Source organism: Lissotriton helveticus, chromosome 6 (genome assembly GCF_964261635.1).
Source record: "Lissotriton helveticus chromosome 6, aLisHel1.1, whole genome shotgun sequence".
Classification (NCBI taxonomy): Eukaryota; Metazoa; Chordata; class Amphibia; order Caudata; family Salamandridae; genus Lissotriton; species Lissotriton helveticus.
This window is the reverse complement of record NC_136067.1, coordinates 292,737,508-292,757,402: the sequence shown is the minus strand read 5'-3', so window position 1 is coordinate 292,757,402 and position 19,895 is coordinate 292,737,508. Positions and strand designations below refer to the sequence as shown.

General features: G+C 48.8%; 1 protein-coding gene across 3 annotated transcripts in view; it reads right to left on the bottom strand.

Moving 5' to 3' along the window:
* Positions 1 to 19,895, bottom strand: part of PUM2 (pumilio RNA binding family member 2) — an 893,995-nt gene that overhangs the window by 651,276 nt on the left and 222,824 nt on the right. For all 3 annotated transcript variants that reach the window (XM_078647736.1, XM_078647737.1, XM_078647738.1), the window contains one exon: positions 5,581 to 5,703. In XM_078647736.1, the coding sequence (XP_078503862.1) occupies positions 5,581 to 5,703 (123 nt within the window). The remainder of the gene's footprint in view (positions 1 to 5,580; positions 5,704 to 19,895) is intronic.

Below are 19,895 nucleotides of genomic sequence, written 5' to 3'. Positions count from 1 at the left end.
ACATAGGGATCAAAACGCTCATATCGAGGAAACAGGGGTCCCAATGCACCAAAATGTGAGACACCACCGGGAACATGTGAAGGCGAGTCCATGGCATGGTCAACAAAGACGCCGGCATCAGCCCCTGAACCCGCAACCACAGGCTCACAGGATGAGAAGGACCGAACAACAGGTAACACACAGCAGACATCAGGGACAGAATCCGAGCAGGGGGCAGGAACACCATCCCCAACTGAGTCCTGAACAGAGCCCAATGAAAGTCAATTCCTGCGCAGGAACCAGGGAGGACATTCACCAGGAATCCGTGATGCTCCAGGACATGGCACACCCTCCGGACATGCAACTCCGCCTTCGAAAGAGAAGAAGCAGAAATCAAAATATCGTCCAGATAAGGAAAAACACTAATGCCCTCCCCATGTAAATGGCCCACAAGAGGAGCCAAAACCTTAGTAAAAACCCTGGGCGAAGAGCAGAGGCCAAAAGGTCATTCCTGGAACTGATAGTGACGACCCAGGATGCAGAAACGTAGAAACCGCTGAGAATCTGGGTGAACAGGCACATGCAGATAAGCATCCTTCAAGTCTATGGAGGCCAGAAAGTCCCCTTGAGAGATCAGAGGAAGGATCACCTGGAGGGAAAACATTTTGAACTTCTGATGAGGAACGAAAGTATTCACCCATCTCAAATTCATCACAGGTCTGAGAGCCCCTGTGCGTTTTGTCACCAGGAAGATGATGGAATAAACACCCAACCCCAATTGATCTTCGGGAACGGGAATCACGGCTTTCTTCATAACAAGGGACTCGATACCTTCCAACAGCGCCACCCGCTTTAGGGCTTCCCTGGGACATGGAGTGGACCTGAAACAGTCTGGGGGAGTCTGGTCCAATCCAAGACGTACACCCTCGGACACCACCCGAAGCACCCACTGATCCGACACAGTCTCGCGCCAAGAGTCCATGAAGAACCCGAGTCGACCCCCAACTGGACCTACACCATGAGCGATCCAGTCAGGATTTTGAAGCGGGAGCGGAGGAGGCAGAAGCACCGGGACTTGTCAAAGGAAGGAGCACCCCGGCCACGCCCCCTCCCACGTAAGGGCTGACCAGCACGGCCCCTCCGAGAATGAGCAAAAGCCCTCTGGGAACCAAAGGCACGGAAGCGACCAGCACGTTCAGGAGCAAGGAGCTTACGGTCCTCCGCCGTCTTCTTCACCATGTCATCCAAAGGGGAACCAAACAACTTAACCCCAGAAAAAGGGATCTTCATCAGGAGACCCTTCTGTGCCGCATCAGCCTTCCAGGAGCGGAGCCACAACTGACGCTTCGCAGCGACAGAAGACCCCGCCGCCCCCAACGAATCAAAAGAAATATCAGAAAGGAGGCGAACCTGCTGCTCCATCATCGCCAGAGGAGAAGATACATCCTCCCCCTGGTCCAACAATTCAGCCAAAGATTGAAAATCCTTAAGCAAGGACTGGATTGCGTAAGAGGAATAGGCAGCAGCCCGGATTGAAAAATTGGCAGCCGCAAAATTGCGCATAACCGCACCATCCACCTTACGATCCACCGGGTCAGCAGGAGAGTAATCCTCAGAAACAACAGTCCCCTGAGAGGACATACTGGCCATCAAGGAATCAACCTTAACCGAGGATGGGAACTTTTCAGCAAAGTCCAGCAGAGGATAGCGTTTATTCAAAAAACACGGAAAAGAGCCCTTGTCCACATCCTTTCACTCCGTCTCCAATACTTTCCACTCAGAAGAATGCAGAGGTAAAGAATCAGGCTCAGGACACTGATATTGAGAAAACAAATCATCCTCCAGAGGCACAACGGAGTCAGAGAAAACCAAGTTTTTGCGAATGCGACACAGCACCTCCTTAAGGTCGGCACCCTGCACAAATCGACCCTTGACATCAACCTCCTCCTCATTGTCAGTCAACAGCAGGAGCGCCATCAATCCTCGCCCTTTTGTCAGGAGGAACCGGCAACTTATCCTGCAAAGCAGCCGCCACAGCAGAATTGATCATTTTCTGTAACAATTCCATAGAAGGAACCGTCACCCCAGAGCCAGAAGCCACCAAGGAGTCAGGATCAGCCAAATTCGAAGAACCATCATCCATGACTGCAAGACACGAGTGGAAAAAAAACACCAGCAATGCCCTGCAACACCTGACCGGTAAAAGAAGGCTGGAGGTTGCTAGGCAACCAACGTAACTCCCATTGTACGCCCACAAAGGATCCACAAAAACCGAGGAAGTCATGCGCGCACCTCCTAATGAGGCCCCAGACTTCCAACAGCAAGAACCCATCAGCGCGAGACCAGCGCGAGACTCGCAGCCGCCTACAACCCCCAACGGCTATCAGGTAAGCGCGCCACCAAAACCGGCAATGAAAGCACCCGACCGCGCCATGTCCAGCAAGCAGGACGCGCGGTCGGCAAGGAGCACACACCAAGAATCAGCCTCCCGCTCAGCAGGAAGCGTAGGAGCAGCCCCCATGAAGCGAGTACACATAGCGAACCCGCTCAATAAAGCACCAGACAGTCCGCTAGAGCAGGACAAGGCGCCCGGCAATAGAAGGGGGGAACAAATACCAATTAATAAAAACGAAAAAAACAACGAAAGAACACACGAGAACTAACTTCCCCCCTGCCAAATACCCAAGGACATAAGGGGATGCTCAAGCAAGACCCCAGCCCCACTCACCTGTACACCAGGGAGACCGCACTCGGAGCAGTGCAGAAAACAAAGAACAGGTCGTTTTGGTGTATTCTGTATCCCTTTATGGGATTGGCTGTAGCCACTGGGGGCCATCTTGAAGGAGGGAAAGGGAGACTAGAGCGAGAAAAGTTATGCTGGGAGTTTCTGTGGGAGCCGGAGGCTCATGTGTTTATACTGTGGCGAGGAAGACTGACGAGGAGGTAATGGCAGAATTCTCCCATTGTGGGCCTGTAACAGCAATAGCCCACAATAGAAGCATTCCTATGGGTTGGTCAACTCCCAGCATTCCACCTAGGGTCCTACCTGTGTAAGAGGTCCTTCTAGAATACAAAGGAAGAATTTTCTTGGGAGTATTAAGATAAAATAATTATGACAACACCTCCTCAATGATGACTTGTTACAAATAGTGCTCATGGCTCCATCAAGCTGAGATTCTTCTAAAGTTAACATATGAGCATTTGCCTTTGAGAGCACGATGGCTCTTCACCACAGTAATTCTTAAGCCTTTGGTAAGAGTTGCAATAAATCGTTGCAAGCAGTCTGTCATGTGTGTCACTGTAAAACAATGGATGCCCAGCATATTCTTTTATCAATGATTAAAAAAAGTGTGCAATCCTCAATTTCTAGAGGATAACCTCACGCTTATTTTAACGGATGAATAAAATAGAAGTTTAAATATTAATATGATCAACATTAATAAGCTAAAGTGCTGTAAACAAATAGCTTGTTTATTATAGCAAAGTTGGAAGTAATTTTGTGACACTTCTGGTGTGCTGCCATAGTTATAACGTGGTCTCTAGACCTTTACACAGCACAAAAGTGAGCCATTTCTAAAATGCTTATTAAATGAGACTTTGTGTCATGCTTATTAAATCGGACTTACCATCTTTAATCTATTCACAATAAAATGACCCTCAATGCATCCTAATTAAGGCACTGAAATGTCACACTGAAAAACTTCACATATCAACAAAATGAACACCTTGTTGCTATGCTGCAGTTTGGTCACTGGGGGTAAGACTCAGTGAGAAGCGGAGTAGTTGCTTCTGGTCTACTGTTCTTAGTCGGTGTCACTGCCCTGCAGGTGTGCACGGGTGGTCCGGGATCGACGTGTAAGGCACGTGTGAAGCGCCTCAGCCAGTCACTGTACTCGTCCCTAGCCTCCCTGGTCCACAGGCATCGGCTGCCTGTTGTCACTTGTTGGACAGAGTGCTCATCTGTACTGGCACAGGCAGGGTTGGGCATGTAGCAGCCAGCTGCTTCAAAAGGGGAGGGGCTACAAGTGGGCTAGCAGCACCCAGGATGTCAAAAGAGGACATGGAGGGTGTAGAGGGCAGAGAAGAGTGGAAGAGGCTAGCTCAGCTGAATGCATCAGTCAGTTGGAGACTTCTAAGGAGAGTGAAGGCTGGTCAGCACTGCAGCTATACTTCCCTCAGGAAAGGGACATGACATCTCACTCTGCCCGGCTTCAAGCCCTAAAAATACTATCTACACCTCGTGTCCACAGCTGCCAAGGTTTCAGATTGCTATGTGTGACATTTTCATAATTTCAGTGTAATTATGAGTGACATTTCAAGGACTATGAGTGACACTTTTTCGCGAGCAAAATCAAGCAATGAAGAGAGGGAAACATATTAAATTAAATTTAAGCAACAAGAAAATCTTTAAACTGCTGCAAAGCACCAGAAATGCATTAAGCCTCAGGCTAAGGCGCAGAGAAGGCGCCAAAAACACTGTTGCACAGGGCATCACAAGCGCTAAAGCCGGCTCTGCCAACAGCATTAAACAACATCAGAATTCAGCATGTGTAGAAAGGTTTATGGTTATACTCACAACGTGATCGGACAAGTAGAAAATTCTACGTTCATTTCACTGGAATGTCCGCTCCTTCATGCCAGACCTCATTGATCATGATGGCATGAATCAGGGTCAACCTCACTGGGGATGTTGGCGTAGACACTGGGAAGTAGTAACTTCATGCTTGTGGACGGAGGCTAGGAATTTCCCTTAGACTTCCACTTATCTTCTGTCTGCCATCTTCAAGCAGTACTTAAAGTCCCTTACAGCTTTCTATGTCATCAGTGATCTGCTCCCTTTCCTGAAAGAACTGTTATCTTGTTTGCGCCTACTTTTAGAAGTAGGAACCAGAGAACTTACTAAACATAATTGTCACACTGCCAGATGCGTCTTCAACAATAATTGTTGTGAAGATAACTCCTGAATAATCATATCATACACCAAGGTTCTGATCAATGTTGATATCTTCTTTGGCACTGATTCACTGCTTTATTGCAATATCAATATATCTTTCAACACCGATGGGTTTGGCACAATAGAATCCACTGATGACCATGTATGATTTGAAGGCCTTGGCAATAATACTGAGATACTTGACAGCCAGTGTCCATTCAACATCTGAATGCTCATCGCCAGTAGTGTGGCTAATTATATTCCAAACCTATCTGATAAATGCACATCTTCAATAGCCGTAATGAACAGCATTCAAATATGAAAAAGTGAAAACCTTTTGAAGGAAATGCAGTATTAAAGTACTGCATAGTTGGAAATGCAATAAAAAAATGAAACAATAACAAAAGTACATTAATGTTGACAAAGAATTAGGAAAAGAGAAATCCACCCAAAATAGGACAAACCTCTACAGGAAATGAAAGAAATCTGCCTAAAATGGAAATAGAGTATTTTCATTGTACAGTTTACGGAACCACGTCTTTTACATGACATTACAAAATAGTGCTCCAAATGTTGTAGGCCTAGCAACTTGACAGTGCCTCAAAATGCAGATATGACAATATACATAATAATAATGTATACACTGCAAAGTCGACTGAATACTTTACCTGCTAATGTTGCTGCTGCAGCTAATCCAGCAGCAGTGTATGGGTCAGTGCCTGGATGAGCGGCACTGATGATATAGGGATTTGGCATAAAAGCAGCTGGAGCAAGGCCTGAGAATACACCAGCTGAAAGGAAAACAAACGTAACATTAATAAAAAAGCAGGCACTAAAATGGTGTACGTGCTGACAAAAGAAAATAGAATTTGCTTCATCAAATAGCAAAATTGCAAAAAATTAAAACCTAGATTAGAGGTTTTGGGATTCTGAGCTCAGCTCAAATGTCCAGATAATTTAAGACCCCCTCGCTCACAATAGGTGTGCATATATCCAACGACTAAACCAAACAGATCAGAATGCTGGTGGATTTTAATTTCTCTCTACATTTCAACAAACCAGTAATTCACAAGAAACCTATAATGTATGTGTGCAAGGACGGACCAAAAAAAGCTGGAAAAATGGTATCTTGCTGTACTGCAAAGTCATTTACGTGAGAATGTTAGCAAGAGGTTTATTGATAAGCACTTTCATTATTTGGCCCCTTAGTTATTTTAGAACATGCACCCCAGCAATTTGTACAGTTTATTATCCTCAACAAATCAACATATACATCAGCCTCTCAAAGATACGTTTTTTTCTTAATCTGAAACAATTATTTCTGTCAAGAACCACTGAAGGTTACAGTTCTCTTCTACACATATGTTAAACTAGCTTTCAGACCAACAATTTGTATCAACCAGGTTTATTCCGTAGTATCGATCACATGCAATGTTCAGAATTGTTTGATTGGTCATAAATATTAAAAAAACATAATGCATTAAACAGAGTGTGAAGAAAGCAGGGCCATGTACCAAATTACAAGAGAAGTGTGGCCAAACTATTGATACATATATATCGACAGAAGGTAAGGAAAGGATTGCGTTACTTACCCTGTAATTACATCTGTTTATGGCATGCAGTGCTGTAGATTCACATTGTCTGCATACTGCTGCCATCTAGTGTCGGGTTGGGAGCTGTGCAAGTTGTTTTTCTTCAAACAAGTATTGTGTTACATGGAGGGTGACGACTCCTCTCGGTGATATTGCGCATGGACATCGACTCCTTTGTTAGATTGCTTTCCCCGCAGGCGGGTGAGAACGGAGTTTAAGAAGAATGTAATAATAAAGATGCCCATGTTAAATGTATCAGAAGTGTGAAATGTAATGGCAACCGCCACAGGCGTCTGGGGAGGAAGGAGGGTACATGTGAATTTACAGCGCTACATGCAACGAACTGATGCTTATAAGGTAAGTAACAATCTGTTCGATGGCACATGTGGTTGTAGATATACAAGCTCTGCATAGAGAGTAAAGCAGTCCCTCGACAGATGTGGTGGCTCTAGCGTGTTGGAGTTGCAATAGTATGAAAATCGGTATATAGCGCTGTCTGACCTACACTGGCTTGTTGACGTGCTAGAACATCCACACAGTAGTATTTAGTAAATGTGTGTGATGCAGACCATGTAGCTGCTTTACAAATGACAGCTATGAGAACATTTCCATTTTACGACTGGAATGCACTCTAGGAGTTACAGGGGAAGGTCTTTTGGCTTTTATGTAGCATGTAGATTTCAGTAAAGCCATTCTGTAGCTGGGTAACTCAATTTGACCACTGCCCAGTATACCTTAAGATGGATTCTCTGTTGGGGGTGTAGCCGAGCTGGCGTCTAAAATGGCCGCCTAACCGGAAAGCTCCGGGACCGGCACGCTAATAATGCCACCAGTCGCCTTATATTGGCGATTAAACTCTTAATTCATGTCACGAATGACCTGCTGAGGGGGGCGAAGACAACTCCGGTTTCAAGAACGGAGCCTGAAGGTGCCGGCAACCTGAAGATCCAGCGCCTGATGCGGCCCTCGGAGGCCCGAGTCGGCTGGGGACTCGGGTGAGCCTGAGGGCGGGGCTCAGTTCTTGCAACAGCCTCCGGCTCGAGAAAGTCGCGCTGCGGTGCATCGGCGGTTTCCCTGCTCTGCTAGTGTCGATATGCATGTGGCTGTTCCACTGGTGCCGTGAGCGCTGAGGCGACCCGATTCCGGACGCTAAGCTCCTGATTGTGGGGGACTGCTGGAGGCGATGATCGTGTCCATAACCCTCCCCATACCGCCGGCTCTGAATTTGACCGTGAGTGCTCCCGGGGACGGTCTCACACGAATGCCGCTCCCACATCGAAGCTTTAGGGTGAATGGTCTTCCCCTGCCTCATTTGTCCAAGCTGCCCCATTGTGCCATGAACCGTTTCTGGGGAATATAACAAACCTTACTGCTGGCCTCATCCGAATGCATCCTCCTTGTTAAGTACATTTCGCTCTCCTGCCGGGGTTGTGGAGTGCATGTCTGTCCCCTGCCTCATGGGTTCAGGCTGCTAAGGGCATCCTTGAGCAGCTTGCGATGAAGGGGGAAGATTTAGAAGTGCGCTTGTGCAGAAATAACTAGCGGTGGCGGACATTGCAGAATCCACCAACACAGGCCCCATGCCTAAGTTCATTGAAACCGTATTGACTGATCTCTTCGGTGGGGAGGCCTTTTCTTCTACATTTGCTGTTGGACGGGCACATAGATCTCTAGGTCCGCTGCCACCCCCTGGAGCGACTACCCGGGTGATTATTGCCAAGCTGCTCAATTACAACGATCGAGATGTGGCGCATCGATTGTCTAGGGAACACGGCACGCTTACTTATCAAGGATCTAACATCTCCCTGTTCCCCAATTGTACACCCATGGTGCAGGAGGCCCGTCGAAAGTTCGCTGAGGTGAAACAATCGTTACAGAAAGCCAACATTTGCTATGCGATGCTATACCCTGCCAGGCTACGAGTTCAGATTGGAAACAAGACACAGCTCTTCGACACGCCTGACGCTGCAGCCAAGGTCTGGAAAAACCACTAACAATCGATGCAGAGATAAAACAAGGAAAACTGATGCCACTTTGAGGCCTGAAACACCTTTCGTTTCTCTCTCGATTTCTAGAACTTACAGATATGTTGTGACAAGGATATCTTGCCTACCTTATTTCCTTCCCTTTTCGTCCTGTCGCAACTGTGTGGTCTATGCACGATGATCCGCAGCCCTTCCCCTTTCTGGATATTGATGGACCGTCCTTTCCTTAGTACTTTTTGTATACAATGGCTTGGCAATGAGAACTGATGTTGACTGAGTGGACAAATACCGAACAGTAACTATTTCAACACGTGATGGCCCCACCGGCGCATTGCCACTTCCCTCAGGAATTTTCCCTATTTCACTTCTCCCTCATCTCTTCCCTCCCCCTCTGCCCCTTTTTATCTTCTGTTTCTGGTTTGTTCTTTGGGATTCACCGGGTGCCGTATATTTGAGTATCAGATGGGGGTGCGGGGGAGGTTACATTAGGATGTTTATTGGGGTGTGTGTTTTAGTAGTTGTTTCGTTCTCTTGAAGCAGAATACCATGTGCTATACAACACGCCTAAGTCTCCTGAAATATCCACATATTATCAATTATTGGTGATGTGACCATGAAAGACTCCACTGTTACTGACCTACATGTTAAATGCGCGTCCTGGAATGTTAGAGGACTCTCCTATCAGAAGAAGAGCAGACAAGTGTTGGCATACTGGTCTCACACTGCGTAAAAATAGCGTTTCTTCAAGAGAAGCATTATGCGCCTCTTACAACTCATGGCTTCGCAGCGTCCTGGGGACAACACAGTCCCTTTTCCTGATACAGCACTGTAGGAGAGTAGGGTCTGCAATCCTATGATCACCCAGATTTTTGCTTTTTGCTGCACTGGTTTACGACTTTCCCTGGCTGTGGGCCTGCTAATCAGACCCACAGCCTAGCTGTTCTCTCTATCCAAATTGTACTTAGGTACTGAATTGGCACTGGGCCCTCTCCAAGTCCCTGTACCCAGGGCTGAGGTGCACCCAGAAGTCTCCCAGGGGCTGAAGCATGTATTGTGCCACCCCTGGATTGACTAACTAAAACTGACACAACTGGCTGCACGACAGCTGGGGCAAGGTGGTGTACTCACCCTTTGCTTTAGATATAGTATACCTATATCTAACCCTAAAATGGACACACAGATCTCCTATCAGTCACTCCTATAGCAGGCCTTAACAATCCTGAAGGCAGAGTGCTTGGAATCGTGTGAGACGGTGCTCTAGCATGAGCTGAGCCTGTCTGCGGCTTTCGGGATCCATCTCTTAGCCGTTTCCATGATATCGCATACCATATACTCTTAAGTGCATTATAATCCTCGCGGTTATGTGCCAACTCTGGTATCGCTTTATCAAAACATGTCGAGTAAGGTGTCATACGAATTGGAATACTAACCCCTCGCCAATTCTGGCGACGGGGTTAGCATTCCACCCTTCTAGAGGGACACGACATGCCTGTAACCTATAACCCGGTTAAAAGTCAGACAGAGCCTTAGCATCCACAAAATGGATGCTGCCACCGAGACACAAGTCTGCCCTCCTGCTGCTGGGAGTCCTCCCAGAGCAGGAGATAAGGACAAAGGGTTTCCTGCCAGGGGCGGTGCCAGCACCGTCCCAGACAGGGTTTTGTGTATTGTAGGTAGGCAGGGCTTTAGAGGAAGGTGACTGCACGTGGCACCCCGGTGCTCACTGTGCATAGGCTGGCTGGAACCAGTTCCAGGGTCACTCCAGACCCTGTGCTGGGGAAAAGCCCGCCAAGGAAGTGGGTGTAACCACCCCCCTCCTAGTCCCACCCATAGGGCAGGACTTAGTCGCGTGCCAGCCCCTTTTTACAGGATAAAGGTAGAGACTGGCCCCCTTCCAAATCAGATCATCTTTGGAATCAAGATACCACTTTCCACGAAAGGACTTCACGATTTCTTCCTCAAGATTCTCCCTTGTGGCTAAGGAGTAGTCACCCTGCATCCGCAGGCACCATCTAAGAACACTGCAGTCTGCTGCACGTCCTTCCTCCGGAATCCGACTGCCCAGCTCGACGAGACCCGGCTTCCCTGGCACCTCTGACCTCTACCCACCTCTACAGCACAGCTGAGAACCGTGGGTGCGACGAGACCTCGAGGGACCGGCCATCGCCAAGACTGCACGACTTCTGCACAGCAAGCCAACCGAGTAATTTCCTGGTGAGTGCTTTGGGGTCCGAGAAGCCCCCACCCTGAGCAGCTCCAGCACCGAAGAGCAGCCCCCCAGCATCTCCACGATCGGCGTGGGGCCCTTCTGCCTTCTGCTGCTCACCGCGTTGTTTGGCTACTAGCCCGTTGGCTTGTGGCCTTCCTGACGACGCCCGACGACATTTCTGCTGCTGGTCTGGTTGCTCCAGACTGGCCCTTGCTCCCTCCCAGAAGAGGAGCACCCTGGACCCTCCTGGTCCACTCAAGACGCCATTTTGAGTCCACCGCGTGGGCTTGAATTAGCCAAGGCTTGTTGCCCAATCCTGGGTAACTTCGACGCCAACGACTTCATCCTTCGTGGGACAGCTCGCACCTCCATCCTGGTCGCCGACAACGCCTCCTGGTCCGAGAGACTGCAGAGCCCAGCAGCGCCCACTCACCTGACGGCGGTGACTTCGCCCGGTGCCATCCTGGTGCCCACTTAATCACTGGCTAGTGATTCAAGAACTTGGTCCCCTCTGCTTTCAGGTTTCCTTCTTCCTTGATCCAGGCTTGGATCCATCGAACTTTTCTTCACTGGTCGCCTGCCAGCAACTTCTTCCTTCCAGGCTCCTGGTCCGGCAACGAGATCCCCGACGTCTTTTCAGACCTATGCAGCTGCAGCCCCTGGGCTAGGTAACTTCGGCACTCCGGTGTCCCAGCATAGCCTCACTATCCAAGGGTCAGGATCCACTGTCGTTTTCTCCCTACCAGGTCGGGTTCGCCCGTGAACACTAACCTTGTGAATTCTAGCTTCCATAGACTTTGTCCCGCATCCCGCGTGAGAGTGCACACTCTGCACCGAGTCCCCTGGGCCTCCTAGTAGTAATCTAACGATTCCCTAGTCCAGTCCTAGCGATTCCAAAGCCTATTAGAACTGTTACTTACCTGCTAGTAATTCGCATTCCACTTTTAGCGTATATGGTTTTTCGTGCCCCTCGGGCATTTGTGTAACGTGCTAACTTAAAAGTATTTTCGTAAGAGTTTTGTTGTGTGCTTAGCACCCTGTCCTCATAAAGAGTACAGGGTTGTTGTGATTCTAATAAATACATTGTTTATTTTCATAACACTTGTGTGGTGTCCTTTCACTGGGTGTTCAAGGGGTAATGTGATGGTAAAACAGCTGGCTTAACACGCCCTCTAGAGTCTTAGCCTTAGACTGCTCGTATCCATGCTACTAGGATAGCTGGTCTATAAGGTTGACTTACAACCAATCATCAATAAGGGTTGTTTGGACTGATATATAGTGATCACTAGAATAGTGAGCACTGCACATCAGGCCAACTTCTCACAAGCACTTACTCACAGGGGTGTACATACTCATACACCGCTCTCTTCCCTTTCGCACTGTGTCTGTTGTGACGGACCCAGACAGTAGATTATTGCTGGTTCAGGGTTTTATTGGATGGCTGCCCATATTACTGGTTAACGTTTATGCTCCCAATGTAGATACATCCGACTTCTTCGCCACAATTTCATCACATATAGACCGATTGAGTTCAGACAAAATGCTGGCGGGGGGTGTGAATAAGTGCCATCTTTCTTGCATTGGTATGCCCCCACTTTCTTCTGACTGCTGATGTGCTTTGCCTGAGTGTGCCCTGTGCTCCTGCCAATCAGGTGCCCAGGGCCTGTGTTCCTTCCCTAAAAAACTGTGTTGAAACTAAAACCCCATTGGCATCTCTGGCCACCCATCAGCCCCTAGTAAATGGTACGGTAGGTACCCAGGGCATGGTGACCAGAGGGCCCCTAAGGGCTGCAGCACTTATTGTGCCACCCTTAGGGGCCCTGTAACCTGACACCCACACACTGCCTTTGTGGGCTGAGTGTCTCAGTACAGAACTAAACAGAGTCGACATGGCACACATCCCTGTGTGCCATGCCCACAAACTCACTGCCCTGGCATACATCAGTCACCCCACTAGCTGGGTGCTCTATGCCAGTGGTGTGGGCACAGGTGCATGAGCCCTGTGCCGCTACATTACCCAGGGCCATTCCTGGGCATTGTAAGTTTGTAATTACGAACTCCACAGCACCATAATGGCGGCACTGAGAAGTGTGGTATCAAACTTCTCAGCACATTAAAGCCGCACTGATGCCATTGTGAGATTTAATGTAAAATGCACCAGAGGGTATCTTAGAGATGCCCCCTGAAACCTAACCTACAATCCACGTCTGGACTGAGAGGGTGCCTAGGCTGTCACACAGCAGACATGTTGCTGGACCCCTGGGTGGAGAGCCCCGCTCTCCTGGGCCTGCAACAATGCACATCCTGGGCGAGGTGCTAGGTCTGCTCCCCCAGGATGGGCAGGGGGAAGCTTCAAAGGTCTGCCGCCTCTGTGAGCTTCTCCAGACCATTTGATGTACCCAGCAACTGGCCCCCACGAGTTCTGACCCCCACTCTGGCAGGAAGACTGGCAGGAAACCCTACATCAGGAAGGGGGGTGTGCCAGCCTGTGCCAACCCCACCCCTCAGGTGGGAGAGGCGAGGTGAAGCACGACCCCGGGCTCCGGTCTTGAAGATGGGGAGCCCTGCCCAATCACAGCTACGTTCCTGCCCCCCTCCCACAGGAGAGGAGCAGACTAGGGGGTGTACCCACCCCAGAACAGGGACCCATTGGTCTCTGCCCTTGCGCTACCTGTAACGCCCCTAAATTCAGTATTTAGGGGCTTCCTGAACCTTCCTTCCTCAGATCCAGATACGAAAAGAAGAAAGAAGATCAAGACAATGAAGATCCGCCGTGCAGCTGCTAACAACAGGACAACACCAACTGACTTTGCCCCAGCCCTACCGGCCTGTCGACCCTGGAACTTGTTCCTGCTAAATCCCGGCAATTCCTGCGGACAGCAACTTTGGACAACCCGGAGGACCTGGCTGCCTTGACCCTCTAATAGACTGGGACTCCCATGAGCAGAGGCTCTGCTCCAACAGCAACACCCCTGGTGCCAGCCAGGAACCACGAATCCAGCCAACTCTGCACCCGCCAAGCCGGGCCTGTGCCCGAGTGATCCAGGACCACGAGGACGTCCCCCCAGCGACTGGGACCCAAAGTCAAGTGCCCAAAGACCCTCCTTGACGACCCAGACGGTGCCTGCAGCCTCAGAACCCGGGCCCCCACCAACCGCGACAAGCCGAGGGTAAGATATCCCGACACCCAAAGACACCCCTGCACCCGGCGCCCCACGGCCCCCTGTGCCCTCCTTTGCGGTATTCACCTCTTCTCCAAGATCCCAACTTACCTCTCGAAGTGGTAGTGGCACCTGAAGTATCTCCGTCCCCGTCCCCGAGCCTGCAGCCTTTGTTCCCTTTTTACCTTTTACAGTGAATAACATTGGGCGCACTACGGCTCAAAGGCACCCTGCACCCAGCCTCCCGAGTGCCGCGGGAAGTGCAACTACTACCCTACTCTACTTCCCCACTTGCCCTAAGTGAGTGACCAGGAGCCCAGCTACCACAGCTGCGTGGCCTGGTTCCTTGCAGCCACCAACCGAAGGCCCCCTCCTCTCTATTGGATTGCATTGGGCCTACTCACTGCACCCGGCTGCCCCTGTGCCGCTGAGGGTGTACCTACTGTACCTTTCCGACCATGGGAGACCCCCGAGTCTATGACCAGAACCTTCACTTCACCAGTCGAGTACTCATCTGGAAACCGATAACTCACTTTCCTGCCATAGGATAACATTGACTGGTTTTTTTTTTTTTTTTTTTTTTTTTTTTTTTTTTTTTGTACATTCCGTTGCCTGCAGCGGCCTGCAGTCAGCGCAAGGGCGGTTTCTTTTTTTTTTTTTATTAGAAATTTTTATTGGTGTACAAAAATATATATATACAGTACAGGTAGAGGTACACAGGCGTCGATCATATATGTCCATTGTCCATTGGTCTCCCTCCACTGGAGAAGAAGAAAAGGAAGAGAGAAGAAGAGAGAGGGGGGGGGGGGGGGGGGGGGGGGTTTGATTGTCCTTTATTGGGTCGTCCTCAGGAGCTCATCAAGCGGGTCCCACATGTGCAGCTTGGCCTTGTGTTCTTTCGAGAACGTTCCTGTGATGTTGTCGGCCCCCCTCAGGAAGGTAATCCAGTTGATCCATGTTTTGAAATTTGCTTTGGCTGTGTTTTTCCAGTTCGTTAGGATCATTTTGAGGGCTGCCGTGAGGAGTAGGTCTAAGAGTTCTCTTTCTTCTTTACTTTTTAGGTCCGCTGTTAGGTGCTCAGTCGCCAGGCTAACGAAGCTGATCTCCAGTTTTGTTTTGAGCATATCATTCAGGAAGGCGTTGATCTGTGCCCAGAACTTCTTAACTTTCACGCAGGTGAAGACAAGGTGTTCGAGGGTTCCTTCCTCTTTCAGACAGTTCCAGCATTTGTCTGAGTCTGCTATGCCGACCTTGTGGAGTCTGGATGGTGTCCAGTATGCGTTGTGGAGCAGCCAGTATTTTGTTTGCGCAAGTTGTGGGGTGACTTTGTTCGTTGTCGCTGAACTCCACATTATAGCTCGTTCCTTTTCATTTAATTGCCTGCCCAGGCGCATCTCCCAAGCGTTGGTTGCTTTTTTGTTCTGCGTTAACTTAGATGGGCTGAGTAGTTTGTAGATTTTTGCCGTTTGATGACCTGCTGAGTCAATGAGCTGCATATACTTGATGATCCCCGGCTCTCCTCCGCCCAGGTTAGCCTTTGTTATCGCAGTCTTAATTTTTAAGAAGTTGTAGAACTCTTGGTTCGGGAGGTCATGTAGCTGCTGCATGTTCTGGAACGTCAGCGGTTTCTTCTTTGTTTCCAATTGGCTGGGTGTGCTGATGCCTTTGCCAATCCACGTGTCATTGTGCAGTATCGTCCCTTGGTAGGTCACTCTAGGGTTAAACCAGATGGATTCCCAAGCCGTGCCTTTCAGCTTCTGCTCCATGAGCTTGTCCACTTTCAGCAGGGCCTCTCTGGTGTACTTTAGTATGGCGCATGTTTTCAGTGGGTGCCGGTTCGCTGTTAGGAGTGCTATTGGCATGAGTCCTCCTAGGATGTCTTGTTCGACCTCCAGCCAGACCGGCCTGTACGTTTGTGTGGCATCTACCCAGGCGATACCCTGCCTTGCCAGACAGGCCGTCTGGTATGTCTTGAAGTTCGCCAGGTTGAGGCCTCCGAGGTCTCTTGACAGTCTTAGTTTTTTTAGGCTTATCCTTGGCTTCTTGTTTTTCCACAGGAAGATGTTTATCAGCTGGTCCAATTTTTTGTGAAATGTCTCTGTCATTGGGAGGGGTAGCATTGATAGCGTGTAGTTTATTACCGGGGTTATCATCATTTTGATCGTTTCAATGCGTCCCCACCAGCTGATGAACTTCGGTGACCATAGCTCCAGTCTCTCCTTAACCTTCTTCAGCGTGAGATCCTCGTTGTGTTGGAGAGTTGACGTGAGGTCTCTCCCAAAGTGGAGCCCTAGGTATTTCAGAGGTTTCGTTTGCCATGCTAGGCCGGAATCCCCTAGTACTTCTCTTGTGGTGTGGACATTCATAGGTTTGCACTCCGATTTCTCCTTATTTAGTTTGTAGCCTGAGGCTTCTGCGTATTCACCTATTGTGGCCATCAGAGCTCTTATCGATGTGGCGGGGTTAGCTGTTGTGATTAGGATGTCGTCAGCGTATGCCGCTAGCTTGACGGTCTTTTTCTTGAGCTTTACGCCTGTTATCTCGGTGTTGTCCCTGATTCGGGCTAGCAGGGGCTCTAGTGCGAGCAGGAATAGTCCGGGGGAGAGGGGGCATCCCTGTCTGGTTCCTCTGCCCAGCGTGAGTGTTTCGGATGCGCTCCCGTTCACCACTATCTTCGCTTTCGGTTTGTTGTAGATAGAAGACACGGAGATAGCCACAATCACCGTCTCAGACCACGCTCATGTAACACTCACTCTAAGTGGGAAACACAACGAGAACCCAACGAGGAGGTGGAGACTGAACGATGACATCCTCCAGAACAAAGAGAACGTCAGAGAAATCGAAGCCACAATCAAAGAGTACCTCGACCACAACGACAATGGCGAAGTAGGGAAAGACACCGTATGGGATGCCCTCAAGGCGACAATAAGGGGAACCTTGATAAACATCAAAGCCAGGATGAACAGAGGGCGGAACAAAAAACTCCGGGAGCTCGAGGAGGAAATAACAGCACTGGAGAAAGGTCACTGTGCCAACTTAACGGACAGAAACACGCTCACTTTGCTAACGAAAAAGAAATACGAGCTGAACAAGATCCTAAGTGAAAGAGCGGGCTCCTGGCTGACGAAGTTCAAGTCGGTCAACCTATGTGCTGCAAACAAAGCGGGGAAACAGCTAGCGTCCTATCTGAAGGCGAAACAAAGGCAACACACGATTGCAGCGATAACGGACCGCACGAACAAATCCCAAACAACGAACAAAGGAATACTAGAAGTTTTCAGACAATTTTACCAAGAGCTGTACACCGAGGATCAAAACTTGAGCAAAGATGCAGGACGTGACCTACTCAGCAGGACCAATCTGCCGAAGCTCGACGAGGCGGAGAGGGAATCGCTCGAAGCTGACATCTCGGAAGAAGAGATTGGAAGCGCCATTAGCCAGTTGAAACGGAACAAGGCACCAGGACCAGACGGCTACTCGGCGACATTCTATAAAACCTTCAGCGAACACATCAAAACACTAATGGCACAAACATACTCAACATGCATCCAGAAAGGGAGGATGACGGAGTCCATGTGCGAGGCCAACATCACCATAATCCCTAAGGAGGGGAAAGACCCACAGTACCCCCAGAACTACAGACCAATATCGCTAATAAACGTCGACTGCAAGATCTACGCAAAAGTCTTAGCCAACAGACTAAACAAGATCCTGCCGAACATCATCCACCCCTCACAAGTGGGATACATAAAGAACAGACTGTCGCAGGACAACACGAGGTTACTGTGCCACCTGATCAACCACACAGCAAGCAGCAACGAGCAGGCTGTCATGATAGCGCTGGATGCGGAGAAGGCGTTTGATAGAGTCTCGTGGCCCTTCCTGGGCAACTGTCTGGGAGCGTTTGGCCTAGGCAGGAAGTACACGGCGATGGTCATGGCCCTCTACATTGACTGGTTTGACTCGAAAAATCTGTATGAAGTTTGGAAACTCTAAAATTTTCCTCTAAAATCCACCAAGTAACGAAATCCGAGTTACTCACCTGGAATCAGGAGAGGAGCCAGTACTGTTCCTTTCAGCCCAGTACTGAACCACAAAAAAGATTTAACCTATACTTACCGATAACCTGGATTTTCTCCCATAGGAAACCATTGACTTGTTTTCTCTGAAATTTCTTCTGTCTACTTTTGAAAATTGCAAATATTCTTTAAAAATCGTACCAACTACTGAAACGTAAATATTTACCTGTCTTAGGTAGAGACCCCAGTACTGAACCTAGGAGTTGAGTCCTGGGATACTAAATAATGAGAACCTACTTTACCTGTGACTTGAATTTATGTCCATAGAATAACATTGCTAGTTTTTCACTGAAAAGTTTTCAAGTGTCAACTTTTAAAATACCTTTTTATTCCTTAAAAATCATTGCATTAACTAAAACGCTTTAACTAAACTGTTTTCAGCTTAGATTCCAGGACTGAACCCAGGATCCAGTCCCCGAGTTACAAAAGTAATCTATAAAGTAATTAGCTGCATTTATGTAGAAAAGCCCATTGAGCTCAATGTTAGATTGTGTTTAGAATTGTGTTGCCTACTGCACATACTGTACCTATTGTGTTTACAAAGTCTATTGCATCTTTGCAAAGTAATTACCTGCAAGTACTCATATTGAGAAAAGTACATTTTTAGAACTGTTGGTTCTAAAAATAAAACTATATCTTTTGATATGGAAACTATTGGCTTAGAGTTCAGTTCTTGAGTGTGTGAAACCTTTTGCTGACTGAGTGTGTACAACAAATGCTTTACACTGCCCTCTGGTACTGCCTTACTGCTCGAGCAAGCTACCAGTTTTGAGTGTTGTGTGAAGTTGGCCTGATATATAGTGCTCACTATTCTAGTGATCACTCTGTATCATTCCAAACGACCCTTATTGATGATTGGTTGTAAGTCAACCTTATTAGACCAGCTATCCTAGTAGCGTGGACAAGAGCAGTCTTTAGGCTAAACTCTAGAGGGCGTGTTAAGCCAGCTGTTTTACCATCACATATACCCCTTGAACACCAAGTGAAAGGACACCACACAAGTTGTTATAAAAATGAAGGATATTTATTTATAACAAGACTACCCTGAACTCTTTATGAGTCAGGGAGCTAAGCACAATACAAAACTCTTACGAAAATACTGCAAGTTACACAATTTACACAAATGCCCGAGGGGCACGAGAAACCATATACTCTAAAAGTGGAATGCGAAATACTAGCAGGTAAGTAACACGATCCAGAGGCTTCAGGACCGCTCGGACTACCTTACTGAACCCTCAGGTTAGGAGCAGGAGGCCTAGGGCACCCGGGTGCAGAGTGGGAACTCTTACGCGGGATGCGGGACAAAGTCTATGGATGCTAGCAGTTTCTAAAGTTACTGTTTCCGGACGAATCCGACTAGGTAGACTAAAAACGAAAAAGGATCTGGACACTAGGATAGTGAACCTGTGCTGGAGCACCGAAATGCTCGTGTTACCTAGCCCAGGGGCCGCGGCTGCATAGGGTTCAAATGACGTCGGGAATCCTCGTTGTAGTCTATGGAGCCTGAAAGAAGATGTTGCTGGCAGGCGACCAGTGAAGATGTTCGGTGTGATCCAAGGCTGGATCAGTGAAGGAGACGACCTGAAAGCAGAGGGGACTCAGTTCTCAATCACTAGCCAGTGATTGTGTGGGCACCAGGATGTCACCGGGTGAGGTCACCGCGATCAGGTGAGTGGGTGACGCTGGACTCTGCAGTCACAGGCCAGGAGGCGTTGTTGGCGTCCAGGCTGGAGGTGCGAGCTGTCCCACGATGGTGTCTGCTGTCGGCGATGCTGGATCCAGGATTGGAGCAACAAACCTTGGCAAAGGCAAGCCCACGCGGTGGAGTCAAAATGGCGTCTGGAGTGGACCAGGAGGGTCCAGGGCACTTCTTGTTGGACAAGGAGCAAGGGCCAGTCTAGGGGACCTAGACCAGCGGTGAAAATGTCGTGGTACGTCGTCAGGAGGGCCACTAGCC